The sequence below is a fragment of the Plutella xylostella genome, chromosome 15, assembly GCF_932276165.1.
Source record: "Plutella xylostella chromosome 15, ilPluXylo3.1, whole genome shotgun sequence".
NCBI classification, from domain to species: Eukaryota; Metazoa; Arthropoda; class Insecta; order Lepidoptera; family Plutellidae; genus Plutella; species Plutella xylostella.
This window is the reverse complement of record NC_063995.1, coordinates 1763966-1780293: the sequence shown is the minus strand read 5'-3', so window position 1 is coordinate 1780293 and position 16328 is coordinate 1763966. Positions and strand designations below refer to the sequence as shown.

General features: G+C 39.3%; 2 protein-coding genes across 2 annotated transcripts in view; one reads left to right on the top strand and one right to left on the bottom strand.

Moving 5' to 3' along the window:
* Positions 1 to 840: 840 nt before the first annotated feature.
* Positions 841 to 2427, bottom strand: LOC105398653 (zinc finger and BTB domain-containing protein 41). The gene has a single exon (XM_011570812.3). The coding sequence runs from the start codon at positions 2361 to 2363 to the stop codon at positions 981 to 983; it is 1383 nt and encodes a 460-aa protein (XP_011569114.3). The 5' UTR covers positions 2364 to 2427; the 3' UTR covers positions 841 to 980.
* Positions 2428 to 3691: 1264 nt separating this feature from the next.
* Positions 3692 to 16328, top strand: part of LOC105398688 (neuropathy target esterase sws) — a 36820-nt gene continuing 24183 nt past the window's right edge. Inside the window, exons 1-11 of the mRNA XM_048625758.1 lie at positions 3692 to 3934; positions 7755 to 7836; positions 9008 to 9237; positions 9749 to 9935; positions 10369 to 10514; positions 13253 to 13381; positions 13655 to 13735; positions 14061 to 14180; positions 15197 to 15283; positions 15598 to 15684; positions 16096 to 16227. Coding sequence (XP_048481715.1) covers positions 3827 to 3934; positions 7755 to 7836; positions 9008 to 9237; positions 9749 to 9935; positions 10369 to 10514; positions 13253 to 13381; positions 13655 to 13735; positions 14061 to 14180; positions 15197 to 15283; positions 15598 to 15684; positions 16096 to 16227 — 1389 coding nt within the window. The 5' untranslated portion in view covers positions 3692 to 3826. The remainder of the gene's footprint in view (positions 3935 to 7754; positions 7837 to 9007; positions 9238 to 9748; positions 9936 to 10368; positions 10515 to 13252; positions 13382 to 13654; positions 13736 to 14060; positions 14181 to 15196; positions 15284 to 15597; positions 15685 to 16095; positions 16228 to 16328) is intronic.

Below are 16328 nucleotides of genomic sequence, written 5' to 3'. Positions count from 1 at the left end.
AAGTATAAGTACTACTCGTGTGAATTAACTGTGCACCTGGCCGAAAAGAACCAGGGGCCAGGGGTATGTCAAAGCTAGTTAGGTAAATGATGGGTAAATGTTAATAATTATGACCTCTGGTTTTTGTTGGTCAGGTCATCAGGTGCACAGTTAATTTGCAGGAGTACCTACCTAGTACACCCATCCGGCATCCCCAGACAGAACACATTTTAGTAAGTACTCTATTCCATCTACCTACCATGGAAGTAGTTTTTCTACTTCCATGCTACCTACAGAGTAAGTACTTACATGAATAGTAAAGTTACGTGACCAACAAGGTTTGTATGATGTCTGTAGAGGTACTATGTAAAATTAATCACAATATTGTATCCAGGGATAATTAAATCTTTGGATAGAAAAACTAAATGAAAATGGTGGACACTCATTCTATCTCCTATCAGATCTGTCTATCTATAATAATAATAATCATCATCATCATCAGCCTATAGCAGTCCACTGCTGGATGTAGGCCTCTCCCGAAGCACGCCACTGGATGCGATCTATGTATAGCTTTCCGCATCCAATCATAACCAGCCACCTTTCGCAAGTAATAACCCCATCTAGGAGGGCATAAGTACATATGTAGGTATATGTATTACACATACATTGTATAATATTAATATGGATATTATGTAGGTCTATGGATCTGCACAGTCCTATTTATGTATCAACCAGCTTCTCCATATTGCTTCAATAAAAAAAAACATGAGGGAAGTGCACATCTACATGTCTGAACCCACCAACCTGGTCGCGGGGAATGGTCATAGTCCTAGCTAAAGTAACTTAAATGAAATAGCTTCATTTAAATATTGAAAGTATTTATTTAAAATATAAATTATGTACTTACAATATTATTCAATAAAATAAAAATGCATAGCCCTAATTGTCAGCTGAACTCCAGGCCCAGGGTAATTGCCAGCACAGAGCACACTACCTTCCTACTATGTCATTGGATCATTTTTAATTCTATGCTTTTGAGCAATATGATGTCCGACAGATTTTTTCCTAAGGAAATTGTGGTTACAAATAGGGCAGAAAAACTTCTTTTCTGAGTTATGGACCTCAGCATGCTTCTGTAGCTTAGAGTTGTTTTCAAAAAATTTACCACAGGTCACACATGCAACATTTCCATCTGTGTGCCGTAATTCATGCTTTTTAACACTGTTTGTGGATTTGTAACCACAAATCTTGCATTGATATTGTTTCTTTTCATGAACTATTTGTTGATGTTGCAGTAGAGCACTTGTTGTATAATATGACTTTGTACAGATTGTACAGTTGTGAGTTTTTTTATCATTATGCCTCTTCATGTGCTCAACTAGGTAATCTCTATTTTTATATTCTTTTTTACAGATATCACACTGGACTTTATTACTATGTCTTCGTCTTAGGTGTTTAATAAGGAATGGTTTTCCAACCATTTGTTTGCCACAGATGTGACAAGTGAATTTGTCAGTACATAGTTTATGTGTGTATTTTTTATGGGTAGACAGTGCCGATTTTTGTCTAAACATTTGTGGACACATGTCACAAGCAAACATCTTCAGACCATGTACCTTTGAATGTGTCTCCATGTATAAACGGGACTTAGTTGAATGGTTACACTTTCTACACACAAATTTTCGTTCGTTGCCCTCTCCCTCAACCATTACCTCCTGGAGATTGACACAAACCTTCTTTTCATTATTTTTCAAATGTTTGTGATATGCTCGTGGACTTTTGAATATTCTTTTACAAATTAGGCACTTGTAGGCAAATGGCAAATGAATCTTTTTCCAATGTACCCGTAGTTTACACTTAGTCCTGAAGGTTTCTCCACAATCATGGCACTGGAATGCAGGCTCTGGGTTCACTTTGTATGATTTTACACTGTTTATCTGTGCTATATGGATAAACGGGTGAAGCTGACTTTTATCAATACTTATCTGAAGCTCAGTCAAAGTTCCTTGGTCATCTTTGTAGATTGCTTCATCTTCATAGCTTGGTTCATGATCGTCATTATCATCATCATATTCATCTGATTTAATCTCTTCTTTTTTAACTGGCTTGAGTAGCTCCAATTCACTGAGACTACTGTTAGTATTTAAACATCTCTGCCGGAAGCTAATGGCCACCTGCAGATCCTGAAGGCAGCAGCGACATATTACTTGTGGATATCCGTCATTTTCCGAGATCTTTATGTCAACTAGAGAAGTGATATGCTCATGGATAGGAGTGTCTTCTATGAAGTCAAATAAAGAAGAATACTGTTCACTGCATTGCTGAAGACATACTCTACACTGGGGCTGAGTTGAACTATTATACATAGACATGGCTCGTTCCATAGTAATTTCCTAGGCTCGGCATCAGTAATTTTAATAATAAATAAAAATAAACAAGAATTGCAAGATCACAATCACAAAATATCGCCCAATAGTCAATTTTGTGGCAATCTGTGAATCTGTCGTTTTGTCAACAATTTGGGCCAGTGTCGAGTTATGACTTAGCATGTAGAGAAAGAAATTTAAAATGTAAAGATAAGATTCATGTAGAGTCGTTGCTTTGTAAGGGATAATATATAATAATATACATAATTGGTTATAGGATTGATATTATATTGTATTAGATTATACCTACTTATTATTATCATGTATATTATTAGGATATGCACCTCTGCCTACTCCGCAAGGGAGTACATTAGTGCAAGGCGTGAGTGTATGTTTATGTTTATTAGGATATATAAATAACTTATAACTTTATTTTATTAAAATGAATGAATTTGCAAAGCGCAAAGACTAGATAGGGGTTGGGGAAATATGACTAGAGGTGGCAGGCCCTAGTCAAATCAAATTGATATTGATAGCTGTCACTGTTAGTAGTGTTGAACAATTGGATTATCCATGGATTATCGAAAATAGCCCCAATATTAACAAATGGTGGTTATGAAAAGAACTTTCGAACAACATACAGTAAAACAAAACTATAAAGTTCTGAAAACGGAAGTGGATCCTAACTGATTGTTATAGACCGTATTTAATCGTTCTATTATATTCATTTAAGGACAAATTCGTTAAAAAGCCACTATCAATCGGTATTTTATTTTTACATACATATACGTAATATGCACTCGCGCACGACTGTAATCCCCACTTTTCGCAGCACATTTGTACTCACGTGATAGGTTGCGAACCATATCCCCGTTTTTGGATTAGTACAATGCACTTCGGATACACATCTAGAATCTAGATGTCCAGGTTTCCTCTCGATGTTTTCCCATCACCGTAAGAGCACGTGTGTACTTAAACTTCTTAATTGAAAACACAATTGAAATAATTAAACGACCTCTCGATTGAGAGGACGAGGACTTATCCATTACGCCACCACCGCTCAATTTATTTTAAGATTTATGTGAATGTAAGTAAATAACTGATAATGGTAAAAAAATCACTCTTTACTGTCAGGACTTTATAGTTCGTCTGTACGTCGGTCGTTATTAGTCGGTGGGACTTTGCCGCCGTTTCTTTGGACATCTTTCACTGGCCAAGCTCTATTCATAACACGATTATACGACACTGGCAGAAGTTGATGACAAAACCACAGAATAGTTTGGTTGAAAAAAACTAGCCACAGACTAGAATTATGACATTAATGTTATCCCATCCATTCCAACTTGTCAAAATTGTCAAGTCAATCGCTGCGGGAATGGAAAATGGAAGTGTATTGTGTTGTTTTTCTTTGTATTGTTATTTTACTGAAAAACTGATCAATTTAGGAAAATAAAAGACAGTTACTTATCAATAATACAGTAATGGATGTCGTGAAACTTTTAAAAAACTATTTGTATGACGAAAAAGCAGAAATGTTTGCTTTAGAGACATGGACCTCCGACTGGTCAGACAGTTTCCAAGAAAATCAGGTGAGATCGATTATTTCAAATGATTTCTTCTCGTCCTGTTGCCTTTTGTAAACACAAGTCATAAAAAAAACATCCTTTCGCTACTTTATTACATTAGATAACCAAGAGCTTTGATTGCCAAAAATATATCCTTGAAATATTTTTTCTATGATAATGCTATCTATTAAAATTAGGTACTTAAACTATTTTATTCATATTTTAAATAACACAATTTCTACCCAATCTTTCTTTTACTTTTATATGGAATATCTTTGTAAACAAAGAATTTCAGTAGTTTTTACATTTGAATCTGTAAGAAACAGATAAATTGTTTCACTGTGTATTATTCTACTTTATAAATTATATGTTTTTACAATGGAACAGGTCCCATTGCTAGTTTAAATTTAGTAAAAAAATATGGAACAGATATATTAAACATTTATTCACTTTTACAACCCACAACATGCACTAAATAATAAAAATATACTAAGAATTTTACAAAAACTGCTCAAATTGACATATATATACATATATGTAATATAGCCAAATAATACCTTTCTCCACTTGTATTGTTGTGGTAGCAGACTACAACTTATGAACTTCTATCCTACTTTTTGGATCAACCAAGTCAAGGATGTCCTTTTGAACCCTCAACTATAAAGACGTTGGCTTAATGTGTCTCTGTGTATATCTGTGAGTGGTAGTGGTGCTCCCAAAATGCTGTTTTTTTGGGTCAAAGTTTATGTTACACCTCCTGTTCTTATCCATATTTTATCAAGATCAGCTGAGCCGTTCAATAGTTATGCAACTGTTTTGATGTACAACTTTTGAAACTAGAAACAAGAACTGTAGTGTTTAAATGATGGGGGTTTTAAATGTTGGTTAGGTTACATTTAGTTGTGTAAAAATTGTTGTATTTTCCATTATACCTTTTTTCACGGGGAAAGACATCTGACAGGACCCTTATTACATTCGAATAAGGGTAGTTTTTGTTTGTATCAGATGTCTTTCTCCGTGAAAAAAGGTATAGCAGTTTATTAGGATGGTGTAGCAGTTGTACTGTTGGGTTAAGCTGACTTTTTTAATTTCTTTGGCCACTGTCCACATCTTATGTCTTGTCCAGGATATTCCTTTGCTGAATTGCAAAAATGTAAGCCCTATTAGATTTGTCATGTCTGTTTGGATGTCGGATCCACTCATTTCAAAACTATACTTAGTACCTGCTAAGGTTTAAATTTTTGTACTGTCACATAGTCTTGGTCTCAAAATTAAATTCTTTCTTACAATTTTTACAAATTTCTGAAGTCTTTTTTTTACTTTTACTGATATTATTAGTTTATACAATTTTACTTCAATTTACAAGCTGTAAATGATTAAGTCCCAATAGTCTATACCAATCATTCAACTCATAACAAAATTTATACCCTACTAACTGTTCCTGTGAGCTTTGCTTCGCCTTAAAAAGCTTTCCCGTGGGAATTCCGGGATACAAAGTATGTGTTAATACAGAGTCTCAGCTAACTGCTTACCAAATTTTATTAAAACCGGTTCAGCCATTTTTACATGAAGAAGTTACAAACATACACACTCACACACTTTCGCATTTATAATATTAGTAGGATTTTTACCTCTTTCCCAGGCTTAACGGTGGATGTAATTAATTTTTTAAATTAAAATGGGAGCACCTTTGAAATAACCGCAAAATATATAAAAAAGTATTAAAATAGACGATTTGAAAACCTCCCCTTTTTTCGAAGTAAGTGCTTAAGATCGTATTTAATCGATCTGTTTTATTTATTAAAGGACAAATCCGTAAAAAATCCATGATCAATCAGTATTTTATTTTTAAATCTATGTAAAAGTAAGTAAATAACTGATGATCATAAAAAGTCTTAGCAAAATCGCACTCTTTGATGTCTGATGACTTTATAGTTTGACTGTATCATCTATCACTTGGCAATTCATTTAAATTCAGTGAAATGCTAGAATAAATTGGTAGATTAGGTATCTATGTTGTCTCAGCGGGTGTTTTCGCAACCCTATACTGGTTCGTCTAGAGCTGCGATTGATTGCGAGAGAAATCGCAACTTCGCAAGGCTCAAGGACTCCAAGAGCCGTCATGCACGGTTAAGACCGATGCAAACGAGCGCGTGAATTCAAAACTAGGTTTTCCATAGATATTGCTGTCGCGCCATGCCCGAACATTCTCTGTAGAGCGCGACTGGAACAGGTTCAGCTAGAGCCGAAAATACTTAAGAAAATTACACAAAATCGACGTTTCGTAGTCCCCTGTTTTCTCCTCCAATACTCCATCGATTTAATTACTTCTTTCATTATTAATTAGAAAAAAGTATAGGCTGGTTTTTTATTTTTTTTAAATACTGTCGTAATATTAGTTTTATGGAAGAAGAAATACAGCGGAAAATCTGTCTGAAGCGCTCTGAAACCTCGACTTTCGCAAGCTAGACTGAACCACTGGCTTAGTAGACAGTTTATTGTGTTTGGTTTACCACCAACAGCAACTACACAGCTGCTTTATTCTATTTCCTGCTATGCATTTTCATGTTGAATGGGTACTGGGTACTTGGGTAGTGTTTAATCTGTATTGGCTTTATAATTTTGACTTTCTGTCTAACATAAAGAGTCGAATTTCGAGTACCTGCATCTTGTGAACTGACAGTTTTAATATAAATTACAGTCGTCGAAATATAATAGGCCCGTTTGGACAGCTCGAAAATAAATGGGATGACAGCTGGTGTCAAATCTAAATCATAAAAAATCTAAACAATAAGTAACTTTTGGTGCTTCAAAAGTTCTTTTTTCTTTCAACCGTTTAAAAATAAGCCAGATATGTATCTTTTTATGTATTTCATCAAGTAAATCAAGAGTAAATAGCGAATTTGTGTAGCTGTCCAAACGGGCCTATTATATTTCGACGACTGTATGTAATGGTTTTTAAAAATTGTTTTTGTGTGTATTATTGACAAAATATTTATTTATTTATGAATATATATTATATTATGTACATAGTTGCAATAAAAAGCAACCATTATTGTAAAGAGCTCGGCCGATTTGTGTTTGGTCTCACGTAACAACAACAAATCCGCAAAAATATTCCTCGTGTTTATCAGATAATTGTGTGTTTACTGTTATCTTCAGAGGTGGTTGAGGCCACATTGTTATTTTACTTCCTGCCTACTTCAATATGCCTACGTGATATTAAAATATACCTACGATATACTTATTGGTTGTTTTACGTCTACGTTCATTAAACTTAGTAGGCAAACTGCTCACTCGTTACTAGGCTCGCTGAAATATGATAAAAACATAATTATTCAAATTTTTATAATTATTTCAAATTATTCCTCCAGCTCCAGAAAGGATAATTATGTGAATAAATACGAAGCTATATTAAATCTCGCCCTATAGTTACGTACTAATACACCTACCGAGTAGAGTGGCGAGACAGTATCTTCAGCCAATGAAACGAGCGCTTGGCCGCGGATACTGAGGGCTACTCTATACTGACGAAAACGAACGAACGAGAGCTGTCGTACAATCAGCACGACGTTTAATACAACGAGATAGAGTCGTGGTCCGCGCAGTAACGCTCCGAACTTTGTTTTTTGTCATATAGAGTGACCCCGTCTCGCCACTCAAATCGGTAGGTGTATTTATTTATTTATTTAATACTACTTTATTGCACAAATATAACATAAGTGTACAAAAAGTGGACTTAATGCTAAAAGCATTTTCTACCAGCCAACCTACAGGAGGTATTCACGCTAGTAGGTGTATCAACCTACTCCTTACTTATGTAAAAATATCACATTTGTTTCAGCTAATGTGGTCGATATGCGGCTGTATCCTGATATCTCTGCTGCTGGCATTTGTCATCTACTACAAAAGGTGGAAAGCGAAAGGTAGGTAACAATGTGGATTCTGAAAGCCCTTATTTAACTTTACAGGTGTCAAACTATATTTTTTCCCACCGAAGAATGTGATTCACGGAAACACTCGTAGTTGAATTAAATGATTAAGAAGGAGGAAAGAATTTAAGGTTTTAACAGCATTAAAATTAGAATTTATGCCTTCAGAATCGACATCAATGTTCTCACATGATAGTCATGTGGGTCGCATGTAATCGTTACAAGGAGATTAAAAAATCAGTAGCACGTATCTTAATCGTTATCGCATTAATTGAATCCAAGTTGCCCTTTGAAATTGGTCACCAACCTAATAATTCATGATATTTTGCGCCGAGTTCATATATTGGACTTCGTCCTCTGCATGTTAGATCATGCGTCTCCATAAAGTACCTACTGTGTGATTTTGATTATTATGAATCATGTGTACTGATTGCGAATTTGCCGAAACATCCTTTGTTGTACAAAAAATAGCTGTAATAAGTACAGTCAGCTGCATAAGTAGCTATACACATTTGTACCTTGTCAAACTCACAAACTGCCTTCAAACGTTGTCAGTGGGTTATGTAAGCAGTTTTACAAGGTTCAAAAGTGTAAAGCTACTTATGCAGCTGACCGTACGTGTGACTGAACTGTTAAATCATCATCAACAGCCCGTTATCGTCCACTGAGCATGAACCCTTTTTTCAAGAAGTGTCACAACACTCGGCCCTGGCCTTCCTCATCCAGACACTACCAACTACTTTTCTAATGTCGTCGATTCAGTAGGGCGGAGGGCGTCCCACTCTATGCTTACCTTATTGTGATCTCCAGAGAAGTCCTTTACCCGGTCATCGATTATTCGTTATAATATATGGGCGGCCACTTCAGCTATTCTGTATATTAGATAGATAGATATAATCTCTATTTAATTGTCACGATACACACACAGACCCTCTAGTACGGGTTTTGCTATTTATGAAAACGAAAAAAGTTCACGTTTTCTCCTGTCATCTGCTTACATTATCTGTCAAAACTTTCATGATATTTTGCATTAGAGGCGCCACTTAGTATGCGAGAAAACGTAAACTTTTATAGTTTTCGTCAAACTATCAAACCTGTACCAGACCTGCAGAAAGTTTACATTGCGTGACCACTCCGCACTGACACCCGCTAATGCCACATTCAGCCGTCCTCCACATTCTAGCGGACCAGCTCATCAGCTCGGCCGGTCTCGGCGCCGGCGGGGAGAACAAGCGGTTCCGCAAGCGGGACAAGATGCTGTTCTACGGACGCCGCATGCTGAGGAAGGTCAAATCCATCTCCAACTCCGGGCAGGGGCGGAAGCGCCGCGCCGTCATGCGGTTCGCGAGGAAGCTGCTGCAGCTCAAGAAGGAGTCGGCGCCTGAGCAGCTGAAGGTCAGTGAGGGTATATAACTATGCCGAGTGTTGCGTGAATGGTGTAGTAAAGCCAAACTGGGGGTGACTTAGGGTAATTCTTCTTCTCTTGTTCTTTGACTTTTGGAATAACCCTCAGAGTCACCACCTGTCGGCTTACAACTTATACCACTTTTACAAATCTCTGTAGAATAAATATTCTTTCGCGTGAAACTTCGATAACACTCTAGTTTAGGTCAGTAGCGTGTACTTGTATTTTCCCGTGTGCAAGTGCAGGGAGTAAGTCGAGAGGAATCACGATGCAGTAGCCACTTGCTCTCCTTCTGGTTGGCTTACTAATGTGTGATAGCGTCTGGTTTGTGGTCGGTGCCTTTACCTCTGATTTTGGTTACTGATTATGCTCAAGGAACGCCTTTGTAGCATTGTTCTCTTTACAGCGTTATGCAGTCTTCCCACCCTTGGTCCGAAACTTCAGATTTACTGTGGTCTCCAAAACCAAGGATTCATCAGCTTCCTTTATCGGTACCACCAGGTGCTGGAGCCGCCGGCGGAGTACCTGCAGGAGGACCTGACGAGCGACGAGCGCGTGCCGCCCGACGCGCTGTACATGCTGCACAGCATCCGAGTGTTCGGACACTTTGAGAAGCCCGTGTTCCTGATGCTGTGCAAGCACACGGAGATACTGAATTTGCCGGCCGGATCGTATCTGTTTAAAGTTGGTGAGTGGTTATGTTTGGATTCTTTGGTCAATGACGTAGGAACTAGGAAGATATTTTTGAGCTTTTGAGATCTATTTGTGACCTTATATCATTCAGATTCTTCTTCTCTTAAGGCGTCATCCAAATTGGCAGCGATGCGTTCTCGTCTTGCGATAAGTTCAAAGATATTTTATTTCGCTTGTATAATGACTTGCGAAGTTCAAATAGGACACGTACGATCGCTGCCACTTAGGACGACGCCTAAGAGCTGTAAGACCCAAGAGCGTATCAGTGTAGATTCCCCCACCGCTGACTACCACAAGCCAGGTGTTTCATCTCTTGGTCCGACATGACCTTAACCTTGCTCTTCAGGCTGCAATGTACCTATTTCATGACCTTCCTCTCTATCCTTCAATACCACCCTCCACAACGCTCAAACCCCCCTCCTCCCCAGGCGACTCCGACGAGAATGTCTACGTGGTGCAGACCGGCCGCGTCAACGTGTACATCACGAACCCGGACGGAAGCAGTCTGTCCCTGAAGGTGGTGAAGGCCGGCGAGAGCGTCACCTCGCTGCTCAGCTTTACTGATGTACTCACGGTGAGTCAGTGAGTCACTGAGTGAGTGGGTGAGTGAGTGAGTGAGTCTGTCCCTGAAGGTGGTGAAGGCCGGCGAGAGCGTCACCTCGCTGCTCAGCTTCACAGATGTGCTCACGGTGAGTCACTGAGTGAGTGGGTGAGTGAGTGAGTGAGTGGTGGGTCGGTCTCTGAAGGTGGTGAAGGCGGGCGAGAGCGTTACCTCGCTGCTCAGCTTCACAGATGTACTCACGGTGAGTCACTGAGCGAGTGAGTGAGTGAGTGAGTGAGTGAGTGGGTCGGTCTCTGAAGGTGGTGAAGGCGGGCGAGAGCGTTACCTCGCTGCTCAGCTTCACAGATGTACTCACGGTGAGTCACTGAGCGAGTGAGTGAGTGAGTGAGTGAGTGAGTGGGTCTCTGAAGGTGGTGAAGGCGGGCGAGAGCGTTACCTCGCTGCTCAGCTTCACAGATGTACTCACGGTGAGTCACTGAGCGAGTGAGTGAGTGATTGGGTGGCCAAGGGGGTTTGAGAGCGTTGGCAACGGCTGCTCAGCTTCACAGTTAGTCGGGGATCTAGTGGTGTCAGAACAGCGACATTAAGGTACTCGTATTGACGTGACGTGCTCACTGTCAGCCAGTGAACGGATGAAAGTCTGAATTAATGCAAGCACGGTAGTAGTTAGTTAGTAGATACCAAAGATCTCAATAGTTATCCTTCTCGATGGTGAAATCCATAGTGCCCACCAGACAGCAGCAGCCGGTTTGTGTAAATTGTAACAATTTAGGGTGGGTTGCATCAACATCCCGGTTATCGTAATAGTTAAGGTTAAACTTAGCAATGACAGAGTCGTTACAGTTAACATTTTACTGCAACGTGTTGCACCATCAAATCGTCGGTCATTGTTAATGTTATTAGGGTTGCTATTCGTTTGAGACATAATTTTCCCCAAAGTTATTGTGGGAAACGTTTTTATGTAAGGCAATACCAAATCTAGCTGTCGGACTGAAGCCGTCACAGAGTACATTGTAGCCGTCATTCTCTGTCAAAGCACTCAAAGTCAACATGTCATAGGAACTAAGTCTGTTGTTCCTCCAAATATTGACCAAAAGATTATCATCAATAAAACCCGCGACAAAGTAGACTCTAATAAGCCTTTATTAAGAGCGGTGGTAGCTCAGTCGGGTAAGCGCCCGCTCCTCACGCCAGAGATGCGGGTTCGATCCCGGCGCTGACATGTACAGTAAGGTGCAGAAAAACCTGACCCCTCTCAGAAACATTGTTACTATGGGAGGGGGGTCAGGTTTCTCTGCACCTGACCGTACCAATGAGTTCTTTTAACATAAGTACAATGTATACCATCGCTCTTACGGTGAGGAAAACATCGTGAGGAAACCTGCATATCTAGATTTAGCACATCTAGATATGTGAACCCACCAACCCGCAGTGTACCAGCGTGGTGGAGAAATGGTCCAAGCTTTGGAAGGCAGTTAAGACCTTGGGGATATGCACAAAGGTTCCATTCGAGAGAGCCAGGTGCAGGTACTTACACCCCCAGAGAATAGAATAGAATAGAAGCCTTTATTATTAATTATCTTATTAATTAATTCTTAACAAGTTGAAATAAAAACTAACGATGTAATCTATTAAAATAATTATTTATTGACATTCTTCGATTATCCTCATCATTCCTGTTAACTGCATAGACAGGTTCCTCTTCATCAGATGATGAAACATCATAAAAACCCTAGCTGGTGGTACAGCACAGGGTCTCTATTTTGTTTACATAATAGGTATATTATGCAGCTATGCCGTAGCCACAATAATGGGCTGCACTCTTCTTAGTTCTGTCCTTATTTTCATTGATATATTTCTGTATTTGAGTGATTGCAAAATTTCTGAAAACAAGGTTATTCAATTAAAGAAGGTTAAAATTAAAGAAGGTTACTTTGATATTAGATTGCTGCGCTGGACTGGCAACCGGCAGGTAGCCGGTAGTGGCTGGATAAGGAAGGCCGAGGGCACAGTGTTGTTTCGCTCCTTGGAAGAGCCCATGGCTAGAAGTGGACGCATATTTGGTGGTGAAGATGGTCATTACATCTACAACATATAATAGGTGCACTTACTTCGTCGTTGGAGGCAGTAAGAAAGGTTCTAGTTTTAAAGCCAACACACGAGCCACATTTTTGAGACCTGGAACCTGCGAATCTATCAGTTCTCTGAAAGTACACCTTTCTCTTCATATTTCGTAAGTTCCGTACTTACTCCACCTCAATCTCAATTTCTGAGGAACTTGTTTCAAGCGCTATTTCACGTAGAAGCGACATGATAAGAATTATTTAATATTAATATTTGTACGTAATACTGTTACTTTGAGGTTATACAACGCGTTTGACAGCTACCTGACTTTAACAAAAGCAGTAACCGGCCAACATGGGGTGGTAATGGTTATCGTTAAAGTTATGACGTCATTTTAACCATAGTTGAATGGTGCAACCAATTTTTCGCTTAACCAATGCTTTGACAGACGATGTGACGTTTGTAATAGTTAAAGTTAAATGGTGCAACGCACCCTTATTATTGTGGAAACAAAGTTAAATGATGCATAGCTCAATCGTTTTTGTACTAAAGGCATTATAACTAATCATTGTTCAAGGTGTCTTATGTTTTTTATCCTAATTACCACTAAAAGGTAACAAACACCTTGCCATTTTAAACATTTTATTCGTGATCATTGTACTCATTATCTTCATTGTTTTTTACAGGGAAACTCTCAACCGTACAAAACTGTGAATGCCAAGGCGCTGGAAGACTCGCAAGTGATAAAGCTACCGATGAGAGCTTTCCAGGAAGTCTTCAAAGAATACCCGGATATATTCGTCAGAGTTATACAGGTATGATGCCAATGGCATCGACATTTAAAGTTTAAAAAATGCACTCAATGGCTTCATGCCACATCTGGGTAAACCGATTTGGACGTTTTATTATTTCTGAAATTCAATAATGTATAAAAAAATACATAAGATAGGACTGAGGGACGCTGTTATGGAGAAATAACTCAACCTATATGAACCTATATATACCAGAAATTATTCGTCTTTTCTGCGTTACAGCGTCCAGAGCCTCTACTAGTAAACGTTCTAATTCTGTATGACATTGGTTGACAGATCATCATGGTGCGACTACAACGAGTCACGTTCACTGCGCTACACCAGTACCTCGGCCTGAGCGCAGAACTCGTCAACCCGGTTAGTTTAAATAATAATAATAATAATGCTGTAGAAAGTAACGTATTTGTTCATGCAGATTTAAAGCTATGTTTATTCAATTCTATTCTCTGTGGGGGTGTAAGTACCTACCTGCACCTGGCTCTCTCAAGTGGAACCTTTGTGCATATCCCCAAGGCCAAGGTCTAATAAACATTCCTAAGTAATTGGGGAATCGGGCCTACTCGACAGTGGTGACATCTGGAATTAGCTTTGTGTTTTCCTCCCCATTGCTTACTTTACTCCACAAATCATGACGCTAAAATTTTACCCAAAATAAAACCATTCCTATCTCTATTCCCCCCAGGGTCGCGAGCGGCGGCGGCCCGGCAACATCGGCCTGTCTCCGTCTAAAGCGCGGACCTGCGACGCGTCGACCTCCATGCACTCTCCACATCATACTGAGAGGACTGTGCCGGAGCAGGCGGTGAGATTTTTGTTAATATTATATGATGAGTGAATTTGTAGTAGTGATTGATGCCTTTCTTTCCTACTAAGTACTATACATACACTCACGAGCAATGAAAAACCTCCATGCACTCTCCGCATCATACTTAGAGAACCGTTCCTGAGCAAGCGGTGAGAGTTGTATTGATGTAATGATGAATGAATGTGTGAAAAATATCCTTCCGTTTCCTACTAAATACTATACTTACACTCACGAGCAATGAAAAAACCTACATGCACTCTCCGCATCATACTGAGGGGACTGTGCCGGAGCATGCGGTGAGATTTGTTTTATTATAATGATGAATTAATTAATGTGTGATAGTGAAAATATCCCTTCTGTTTTTCCTAAAGTGTCTACCTTATAAATAACTCCATACTACCGAGAGGACTGTGCCCATTATTATACAGGGTGTTGCAAAAGTGTATACATACTAAGCCGAAACCTATGTCTACTGTAGAGTAGAATGGGTGAATGTGTGCTAGTGACATTATCCCTTCTGTTTCGTACTAATACTTACTAAACCTACATACACTCACAAGCAATGAAAGAACCTCCATACACACTCCGCATCATACTGAGAGGACTGTGCCTGAACATGCGGTGAGATAGTTATGGAATAGAGTAGAATGAGTGTGTAGCGAAACTATCCCTTATGTTTTTCCTAAAGTTTGTTTGTAGTACCATATAAATAACAAGTTCTGAAAACTGCAGAAAAGCGGTTAGGTACGTTTAAAATACTGATGGTCCCTTGTATTGTACCCCACAATTTTATAGCAGCTAGAAATTACTGACTAAATGACTTGATGATGTGATTTACCCACAATATTTTCTAATTCCTAATTGATCAACCGTCTTTCTCCCTACAATACCCCTCTCTGTCCCCCTCCCCTCCTCCTATATGCATCAATGTACTATAACCCTCTAATAATAAGAGTGCTCTTTCTCCCTAACCCCCATCCCTCTAGTTTGACTAACAGCTCTCATTATAACAGTCGGAAAGCGCGTCGCCCGCGCACGCGCCGCGCCCGCCCCGCCCGGACATGGTGCCCGATATAGCGGCCACTGGAAGCACTACGCAGGTAATGTACTCTAGAGATTATGTGTTAACTAAAAAATAACCAAAATGGCGGCTATGTTGGATTTATGAACGAATCTTCTAGACTAGTTTTTGTCAGCGTGGTGAAAGGATTGGCCAGTCTGATTACCGTCAATCATTGACTGCCCCGGTATATTGTACATAAGGTACAGATGATACAGGTCACTCGAGAACTCTGCTTTCGTGCAACCAATGAACGGATAAATATAGAGGATTCCAATGAATATTTATGTCCATAAAAAACATTAATTGATATTATTATATTTTGATTTGACAGTTTGTTTTTGTATCTTTCAGCAACCGGACGTACAGCCGACGTCGTCGTTCCAGAGGAAGGAGGGATCGTTCAAGAGACACAACCAAAATGAGAACTTGGATGAACAGGTAAGTTAGTTACTCTCTACCCAGTACCTTTAGATAAGGTTTTGATAGTTTGCTATGTGTGGCAGTGCCAAAATGGAGCCGCTAGCGGAAATCATCATGGTACTTTAAAAAAAAATGTGCATATGACAGAAATACACCGAAAAATATGCTACGATCTTTTCGTAATGTCCACTCGAGAATTCCTCATCCTGTTACTTTACCAGCGATAGGCGGAAAATGTATAGGTTTTTCCTAGCCACTTTCGCTTTCAGCTTAAATCTATGTTAGTCGTTAACCTTGTCTCTTACGTATTTTACCTTTTACTTCTCCATTATTAACCCATATAGCGCAATAATGCTATCTATCGATATCTACACTCCATCCTACAGCCGACGCCAGAGATGCTAGCATAATTTCTGTCGTATCTTTCAGGCTCTAATCCAGATAGCGACAGAAGCGTTCATCAAGGAGCTAGGTCTAGAAGACGACAAGCTGCTGAAGGGAGTCGTGCAGGTGCGCGACCTGCCCGCCGGGACTTATATCATGAAGGAGGAGAGCCATAAGGTGAGAGAGGTTTTATGCATTTTATTAGGTTTAGTGTGTCTATGTTGATGAGGAATCCATGAAAAAAGGAATGTCGCTTTTCACGTCCGTCTGTATCTATG

Excerpts from the sequence above, each read along its gene's own strand:
- LOC105398653 (XM_011570812.3), bottom strand. The coding sequence starts at position 2,363 with ATGGAACGAGCCATGTCTATGTATAATAGTTCAACTCAGCCCCAGTGT.